At 39.5% G+C, this 10236-nt stretch overlaps 1 protein-coding gene across 1 annotated transcript; it reads left to right on the forward strand.

Annotated features, from left to right (window-relative positions):
* The first annotated feature begins 26 nt into the window (after positions 1-26).
* Positions 27-9287, forward strand: oclna (occludin a). The gene is made up of 9 exons (XM_085464423.1): positions 27-110; positions 616-693; positions 1063-1726; positions 1810-1977; positions 3400-3530; positions 4357-4539; positions 4750-4921; positions 6947-6988; positions 8609-9287. The coding sequence occupies exons 2-9, from the start codon at positions 641-643 to the stop codon at positions 8705-8707; spliced, it is 1512 nt and encodes a 503-aa protein (XP_085320549.1). The 5' UTR covers positions 27-110; positions 616-640; the 3' UTR covers positions 8708-9287.
* Positions 9288-10236: the final 949 nt, after the last annotated feature.

The following is a 10236-nucleotide window of genomic DNA, read 5'->3' on the forward strand; positions in this document are numbered from 1 at the left end:
TGCTGTTACCGAGCGAGAGACGAACCTGTCTAGGTGTGGTCAGGATGTTTTTATTGGAAGTCGCAGTTTCACTTGAGCTGTTTCAGCTGAGGACTCTTACAAAGTAGCAGGTTAGTGTATCGATTTGAAATTGTGGGACTATCAGCAGAGGCTTCTTTCATTTTAAAATAACGATCTAAAGATAAGTGTGTCGTTGGATACTCAAATCAATTATCCTATTAACCCTATTATCTCTTCTATGAAGCAAAATTGCTAGGAGGATTGTCATGCTAGCAATTGTAATCTTGGGTTTTTATCGCTGCATACTAGCACGGTTATGCTGTGGGGAACAAGTCTCTGAAAATGTCTTACAAATATCTTACTATGTAGGTGTTTGCAGCAGAGTAATTAATAGAGTCAATCATTGTAAATAAAAGAAATGTTCTGTTCCACTTTTTAGTTGAAATGCTGCCTTTTTTTTTCTTGGTGAATGTCATAATAAAGTCAGCAGATCCATGGACCTTAGGAAGACTTCAGTTATCACCATTTAACAATGATGATACTTAATAGCTATGACAACACTTATGAACCCTAAATGAGATCTGCTTTAACCATAAATATTCTTGTTTTTTACAGATCAGCACCAAGTGGATCAGAAGTTATGTCTTCCAGTCCCGTAGGAAGCCCTCCTCCTTACGAGGCAGATGATGACCAGTGAGTGTTTTACGATTAATATTTCTACTGCTGATCATTTTGTATTGTAAGTGTTCATCAGAATGTTCAAGATGATAATATAGAGTATTTACGTTTTTCTTTCTGACTTTGTCATTTTTTTTAGTTTGTCTTTATTTTGGGTTGAAATCAGTTTTGTTAAGATTTTTGTTGTAGCTTTAATTTACCTTACATGCAAATAAAAAAGGTATATAATTAAAAATATTTACAAACTAATTAACTTTGACAAATCTTGGTAGAAATGTTGTTTATCTTATTAAATAATCACTATCACTATATATATGTGTGTATATATAATATATATATATCTCACCATAAACACTGTCTCTTTTGTCTCTCCCCCCTACACAGTAAAATCGTTCCGCAGCCTGCCTATTCTTACTACCCAGATGATGAGTTCCAGCATTTCTACCGCTTGACGTCTCCACCAGGCATCCTCAAAATCATGGCTGTCATTTGCACTTTTTTGTGCTTGCTTATATTTGCTTGCGTTGCCTCCACACTGGCTTATGACTCTCGGGGAGCATTGTCTGGTTTTGGAGGCATTGGTGGCTATGGTGGCGGCTATGGTGGCGGCTATGGTGGCGGATATGGTGGCGGCTATGGTGGCGGCTATAGCGGTGGCTTTGGCGGCGGCTATGGCGGTGGCTATGGATATGGAGGATATGGTTATAGTTATGTTGAACCACGTTCAGGCAAAGGGTTTATGATCGCCATGTCAGCCATTGTGTTCATCTTCGTACTCACGGTCTTCATCGTCATTGTATCCCGTCAAAGCCTATCAGAGAGCAGGAGGTTCTACCTGGCTGTGGTGATCATCTCTGCCATCCTAGCCCTGTTTATGCTTATAGCCACCATAGTATACTTGGTGGCAGTGAACCCATCAGCACAGTCATATGGAACGCTTCAAGGCAACACCCTTACTGCATTGTGTGCTCCCTACCAACAACCGCAGTCCTCAGCACTATTTGTTAATGAATACCTTTACCGTTACTGTGTATTTGAGCCACAAGAGGTGAGGGCACAGATTTGATTTATGTCCATTTCTGTCTTTAACTTTTTTCTGTTTCTAATGTGGTGGTTTATTTCCCATTCCAGGCCATTGCCGTTGTGTTTGGCTTCCTGGTGACAGCAGCTCTGCTTATCATGCTGGTTTTTGCACTGAAGACGCGGCAGAAAATCCAAAATTTTGGCAAAAGCAACATTTTGTGGAAGAAAGTGAAAGTCATTGATGACTTGGCACCACCTCAGGATGTAGAGGCATGGGTGAGTGACAGCTTTATATGGGCTTTTGTAAAGATACATTTTCGCAAAAACATTTGTTATTGCAATGACATAAAAAAACAAAACAATTCATTTCCAATGACGTAAAAACAGCTATTTTTTTGACAAGGACAGCGCATTTGAAGCCTTTATTTCATTATTTTTCATTGAGTAATCAGTTCAATTTCTTAAGATCCATTGTTAGGCCTTTATGTTTAGTGTTAATTCCACCCAGCAGTCCAAAGCATTTAGTTTACAATGATTGTTTTGTGGTATCACATATGAACACATATGATAAATATGATAAAGGATTGGAGCATTTTTGCCATTTTCTGAGAAGAGAAGTTATAGCCCAGAACTGTCTTTGTGATCTGATGTCATGCAGCAGTAGAGGACTGGTAAAACCAGTTTGATGGTAGTCACTTGTTTATCAGCAGAGAAGGTGAAATGTCGACCAATGAGCTCTTTCTGTCTAGCACTGTATTTTTGGTTTCAAGGTGTGGCGTGCTCTCAGATAACAGTTTCAGTCTCACTCTGGCATGTCTTTAGTCACATGCTGGCATGTCATGAAGTAAGGAAGGAATTTACACAACATGAACCAGAGCTTATTATTGTTACTATGTTCAAGCATTAAAACAAAGGTATTTACATTTCACAATGAATGATGTAAAACGAGTTTCATTGGGGTTTAGCAATATATTCTAGTGAGTAGCAACGAGACAGTGAGTCATTTTGAAAGTCGTGATGATATTCACCACAGCCAAGTCCTTGCTGTACACTTCACTTTACAGTAGTGAACAGGAAAAGCAGGTTCTACTGGTACTTTGAATTGTATTTATTAAAAAAAAGAACGAAAGAAAGGAAAAAGTCATCAGTTAGCCCATGCGTAACTCCACATAAACAAGTTGATTCTTAGAAAGTATTTACTTTACTGGAGCTTATGGGAACCTGCCTGAAAGTGCTGAGGCAGTGTGAATGCAGCACACACAGTACATGTAGACAGTTAAAGTGTATCTCATTTGTGATATATAGTTTGATTTAGCTAACTAAAATGCATATCAAATGGTGAGAGAAAGTATCTGAAAGAAGAAAATGAATAGTTGGCTAAACTAAAGCTAGCTGGTGAATGGAAAAAGTGATGAGGTTTAATAGTTAATGATTTTGCTCAAACTTGCAAATGACCAGTGAGTTTTGGCTAGATGTTGGCACTGTAACCTTTACACATTCACTTGACAAATGAAAGGTTGCTGCTTTCCTGCCAGAGACACTAGTCCCCTTTGGGGTCACATGAGGAAAAGCATCTGGCGTAAATGTGCCAAATCAAGCATGAAAGTAGCTACTTACTGATGTGCAGTAAAAGTTTTGGATATGGGTTTTATATATTATTTAAAAATATGTTGCTAATTTGTTTACATTTTTGTGAAGGTGAACCATGTGTCTGCTGTGCCTGGAGAAGTTCCCATTTCAGACTACCCAGAAAAACTAAGGAGCTCGAGGAGTCATCTGGATGATGAAAGCACAAACTACGACAAACCACCATACAGCTACAGCCCTCAGTGAGTATGCGCCCTGATACAAGTGCAGGTGTTTATTTCTCAATCCTAATTCAACACTGAATCTCATTTTGTAAGACTGAGGACAGCACCCTAAGACCACTGAGATGTCACAGATACGCATCACAGTTTTCCTCCCAGAATCAGTACTGAAGTCTTGATTCTGGGAGTCTAATTATCCATGTGTTTGCAGCCATGCTAGCAGTCACTGCGGTTACTGCATATAACCGTAGAGTATATAAAAAATGGACATAATGTCTGGGTTTGAAAAGTGAAGCCAGTGAGGAAGAAAGCAGGAAACCTGCTTTCTTCATAACGGCCTGCAATTATGATTCCTCTGGTTCCAAAAGATTTCCAGTTGTGTAGACGTCTGTGGGGAAACTGGCCCTGCTCCTGGGTCACAGTGCTATCAGTACAATCTGTATGACATTGGTCTGCTGCAGTGTATTGCAGACTCAGCTTGAGCCTTGTTTATGCAACCTTGTTTTGCTCCTCGAAACTGATTGAAATTTTTTCTCATGACCCAGACCTAAGCAGAATGAGCTGATTATTATATTATTATACAGAATATGAAGAAAACATGTCAGTGCTGGCCTGGTATTGATGAGGTAACACACCAAGCTATAAGGAATTAGGAGGTTATTAAAGGTTGTCTCATACAGTATGAATTTGCAGGTTATTTATGGCGGTGTTTTACTTCCTCCTACATTAGTAGAAGTTTCCTGACACTCGTCTTACATTAAAATCTTCCATAGTCAAAATCTTCTATTAATGTACTAACCTTTGACATCGATTTTCTAAAGTAATTATTGTTATTATTGTCACACAGGCCTGTTGTCCAGGAACTGCCATTGCAAAGCAGGCCTCCCTACAGCAGTATCTCAGAAGTGGCAAGTTCAGCCGGATATTCCAGAACGAGACGACCAGGTCGGCCTCGCCACATAGACGGACAGGACTACGACACAGATTACAACTCGTCTGGAGACGAGCTGGATGACAACGACTTTGACAGGTAAGACATAAGTTTTAATCCTCATAACCAGACCGCTGGAACTGATCATCTTTGAAACATTATTACCCCTCAAGTCAAGTCTATCATATATCGGTCTTTTTTTCTTTTTTCTTTTAATTTTTTAAGAATGTTTTCACATATGAACTTCTAATATTATTATAATTATTTTCATTCTTTTCTCTTCTCTTTCTTCCCATTTCCTTCCTCCAGTGAATTTCCTCCAATTGCAAATGAGCAAGAGCGCAATGACTACAAGCGTGAATTTGACCACGACCATCAGGAGTACAAAGATCTGCAGGCAGAGCTTGATGCAATTAACCAGAGCCTTTCAGCAGTGGACAGAGAGCTGGATGAACTGGAGGAGGGAAGCCCACAGTACCTGGTGAGATTTTAAAATATTTCTAGTACTTCTGACCATAGCTGGACTGGCCATCGGGCATACCGGGCATTTGCCCGGTGGGCCGCTGGCAATTTTTTATTTTTATGGGCCGATGGATTTTTTTTTTATTATTATTTTTTTAGGAAGGGTATATATAATGAAAGGTGTTGGATTGGCCAATTGGTCATGATCGACTCTGGGCTGGACCAATTACAGCCGAGGAGGCCGAATGCACCCGCCCCCTTGTTTAGCAATCACGTGATTTTTCGCGCATTGCAGGCCGGGAACTCGTGGCGAAACAATCCAAGTACCGCATCAAATGCAAGCATTTGCAGCACCACAAAACGTTCATTCTCCGGTTCCAATGCCTTCTTGTTTTTTCTTTGCCGCACAAAAAAGGAATGTACAAAACAAAAGTAGAACAATGCCGGTCCGTACAAAGACAGACTCGACGAAAAGACAAAGAAAAGATACGAGGAAAAAATCAAAGGTGTGAAAGGGTTACCCTTACGAGCACACAGAGGGACAAAAGACGTCAGCGTGCTGCCCAACTTTCACCACGCTCATATTTATAATTATACGGTTCTTGGAGTGAGTGCATACACTCATGAAGTTTAGTAACTTCAGGTCACTGCAACAAGCCCAGGTACAGTTTACCGACGGATGGGTGCAGGACCTTGAAATGCACCGTGTAGAACGAAAGACCATCGTACGAACAAAGGTAAGTTTACCAGTCTCACAAATCGTCTTCATAAATACACATTCGTTAACAGTTTATTAATAGGACCTTTGAGCTCAACGGTAATTAATTAGTAGTGGAAATAATTTCTGGTTCATTACAGAAATGTAGCAGTGACAATAATACTGTATGCTGTAATCGTACTGGGCAATTAGTGATACAAAACAACTGTTTTATCCTGTGAATAAAAGTATGTTTTTGTCAATGTACCATGGTAATAACAGAAGCGAAACACAATATTGTGTCAGGACAATTTACTATTTATGCACAATAAACAAAGGAGCATAGCGCGACAATTTCTGTTCAGCGCCAGACTTGCTTGTAACCTATATCACCAATTATGTTAAGAAAAATGACGTATTAACTACTACAAAACTCTGACCTTTGTGGGAATGCTTGGAGCAGACTAACCTGTGAGCTGGAGTGTTCTGGGACGTTATATTTGGTATATCCAGACCATCCGTCGGCTCTTACTTCGGAAACATGGTTTAAAAAATTTCTCTTCAACGACGTAATCCGATAAAAAAAAACAAAAACGATCGGCTTCCCGTGGCTGTCATGCGACCGGCTATTGCAGTTAATAATACAACAGCTTCTTGCCATTTTTTGTGTTTCTTTTTATCGCTGTGTAACTGAGTTCAATTGAAAGCCTGCGTGCGCTAGTACCTCTTGCCACAAGTTCCCAGAATCCTTTGCGGTTTTACCCCTGAATGACGTCACATTTTCAATCTTTATCCTGGTGGGCCGGTCTCTAGTCAAAATGCCCGGGCCGACTTTTTGTCCCAGTCCAGCCTTGCTTCTGACATTGATAATCTGAAAACCCAAGTTGCTGATGGATAAATGTTGGATATTGGATGCGTGATGATGAAAAAGTGCTTTTTCACTAAATTAAAGCTTTTCTAAACAAAAAAGAAAAAGTAATAAATCAGTAATAAATTGACTGCTACTTATGTAGCACCATTTTTCTCAGTTTTTAGCACTCAAAGCATTTTCTACTGCAAGTTTCATTTACCCATGATGTCCATGGTGTTACACACACACACACACACACACACAGTCATGCAGTACTTTTATCTAAAATTCACACACTCGCACTCCGATAAATGCATCGGGTGCAAGTATTTTGTATCAGTATCAAGGATGCTTCAACACATGGAAGGAGAGACAAGAGGCCGAGCCTTCCAGTTGGTAGACGCCCGCTCTACCACCTGTCACCCAATCAATGAAAGTTAAATGTGAGACTTTAGTAATCTGACTAAACTTGAAATGTTTGTCTGCCCTTTCAACAGGATGCTTTGGATGAGTACAACAAGATAAAGAATATGAAAAAGGTATGTGGGGAATATTTAATCTATACTTGTCAGTTTTCATTTATTTTTTATCTATGTCCTGTCACTGTGATACATGTGACTGGACACTAATTTATCATGCTGGTGTCTTGTTAGAATCCATATCAGCTGTAGACACATTCTTGTAATAACTCAGCGCTGATGCATAGTAGGGCTGCCATGATTAGTCGACTAGTCACGATTACGTCAACTATCAAAATCGCGTCGTTTGAAGCTTTATAAGATCCCTAAAGACGCAGGAATAAGTAGTAGGATTTATGAGTGTAATAATGGACTGAAACAGAAGATGGCAGCACTGCGTGTACAAGGATGCCAGCTGTCGTTAAACTCCGAAGAAGCAGTGTCCAGTATCGTACCTGTGTCCAAATTCAGGAACCGCATCCTCCTGTGCCCGCATTAGTAGGCCAATTACGTTACAGCGACACGACGAAGACTGTCCAAATTTGAAGACTCTGACAAATGCCGCCGACAAATGCGTCCTTTATTTCCCTAGATTTGAAGGATGGGTCGGGCATATACTTCGTGGCCCAACCTATCCCAGAATTCATAGCGCGGCCCAGCTCAGTTTCCAACAATGGCAGCAGCTAGTTAGTTTTAATATTACTGTTATTATTCTTTCTGGGTCACAACATAAACTTTTAACATATTTTCAGGCGAGAATGTAGCTGTGTAAACTTCAAATATCTGCTCAGTTTATCAAGACACCACATATTTTCAAAAGCGCTCCGACGTTTTCGGAGACGTCTGTTACCCACCAGCTTGATAGCTAGCCGGGGTTCAAGGCTCACTAGAGCCGGTGAGAACACCGGACTCCCGGCAAATCGTTTTCAAACCCACCACCGTCTTTCGCTACTCAGGTTAAACATGATATATATAAGACACTTAGATAACTTAAAAATGTTATTGTTTGGCTTTTTTCAGTATTTTATTTGTTCCTGAGTAAATCGGTTTGGCTGAGATTAAAGTTATAGTTTTTAGACAGCTGAATAAACGTCAAGCAGACGACTGATTATCAGAAGTGTGAGATGCTTGTGAATATACTTCGGTGTCCTGTTATATTTTAGATAGCAAGGAGCAGACGGCTGAGTTTATTAAACTCCACCAAAACAATCTGAAATTTCATTAAAATGTAATAAACCATCATCTTGTCTTTATTTTTAGTTAGTACATACCTTAAACACTTAAAGCTGTAAGCTAATAATAGTTATATAATTGCAGATGCATGCTGGTGCAATAAGCTCTAAGTTTTACGTCCAATGGATGCATGATCTGATTAGTCGACTATTCACAAAAATAATCAGCGACTAGTTGACTATCAAAATAATCGTTTGTGGCAGCCCTAATGGATAGCAGAAACGTTATAGACAAAATGGTGACTCTCTAAACTGACCATACGTGTGACTGTAAAAAGTTTTCTCTGGACAGATTGGTCATCTGTCCAGGGTGCACACTGCCTCTACCCTATGACAGCTGGAATAGGCCCCACCCCCACCTGCCCATACCCATCCTGAATTGGAAAAGAAAATAGTTGGATAGACGTAAGATATATAGGTGCCTTCTGCTGTATGTATAATTTACAAGCTTCACCTTTTTTATCCACAGTCTTCAGATTATCAGGTGAAGAAGCGCAGGTGTAAATATCTGAAGTCCAAACTGAACCATATCAAGAAGATGGTCAGTGATTACGACCGCAGGACCTGAAATAAAAATGTGTGAGGACTGTACGCCTGTCTGAGACTGGATCGAGTCACTCTGGGGTTAACGGCTGGATAAATCTACTGTGACTTACACTGAAAGAGATAAAACTGCCTAGCTGTTCATATTTTAGCAGAAAAAAACAACAACAACAAAAACCCCAAATTGTATTTCTGTCTTGTATTTTGTGCTACTGTTTGTATTGGTATAAGTAAGGACTTTCATAGATTATATTGTATGTGTTTATTTAGCCCCATTTGATCAGTCCTACTACGTGGCTATAGACTGTTGAGCACAAAATCACACACAATTCCAAGTTTGAATGTTTTTTGCTCACAGTAACTTGCTTTTACTGTCTCTGAAGTTTTAAGTCCATTCTACTTTTACACGATAAACAAAAACATGTAAATCTGTAGCAAACAATGTTTTTAGCAGTTTGTGGTAATAAGTGACCTTATGTGTTAAAGTCTGTTAATTGAAGACAGAATAGACATTTTGACTAAGCATGTTTAATGCATAATGATGTGTTTTTAACAGTGGTTTGTGGTACATTTTTAATATAATAAAATCATTTTTTTCCTTCCAATTCAGTGTCCTTTCCAGCTGACAGTTTTTTAACTGATGTTTAATTGAAACAAGCGTAACATTCAAAGTGGTTGATTTACCTGCAGGGAGCTATCAGCTAATTTGGCCTGTCACAGATACCTTACATAAACATATGTTACCTTACATTTGCCAATAAATATGTTTTGCATAATAAACCAAGCATAATATAAATAATGCTTAGTGCTGTTAGAAAATTGTAACATCACACAACCTATAAAACAGTGTGTCTCCAATTCTAATCTACAGGGTGGGCCATTTATATGGATACACCGTAATAAAATGGGAATGGTTGGTGATATTAAAGTCCTGTTTGTGGCACATTAGTATATGTGAGGGGGCAAACTCCTCAAGATGGGTGGTGACCATGGTGGCCATTTAGAAGTCGGCCATCTTGGATACAACTTTTGTTTTTTCAATAGGACGAGGGCCATGTGACACATCAAACATATTGGTAATGTCACAAGAAAAACAATGGTGTGCTTGGTTTCAACATAACTTTATTCTTTCATGAGTTATTTACAAGTTTCTCTTTGTTCACAGCCACTGACATGTCGAAGAGGTTAACACGTGAGGAGCGGATCGAAATTGTGTTAATATCTGGTGAACACAGTAACCGGGTCATTGCAGCAGATTACAATGCAAGACACCCTACGAGACCACCCATCTCCCATGCTACAGTTAGCAAACTGCTTGCTAAGTTTCGTGAAACTGGTTCAGTGTTAGATTTGTCAAAATGTGGACACAAGAAAACTGTCACTAATGAAGAAACATCAGTGGCTGTCCTAGCTTCATTCAGCAAGAGCCCACAGCGTAGCACTCGCCGCATGTCACTGGAGAGTGGCATAAGTTGAACATATTAGCAAAGATAGTGGGTCCATTCTTCATCAATGGAAACCTCAAGGCCACTTGATATTTGAAATTGCTACATG

This window comes from Copadichromis virginalis, linkage group LG7, assembly GCF_057382275.1.
Source record: "Copadichromis virginalis isolate Kocher_CV1m ecotype Utaka linkage group LG7, C_Virginalis_male_GT1.1, whole genome shotgun sequence".
Classification (NCBI taxonomy): Eukaryota; Metazoa; Chordata; class Actinopteri; order Cichliformes; family Cichlidae; genus Copadichromis; species Copadichromis virginalis.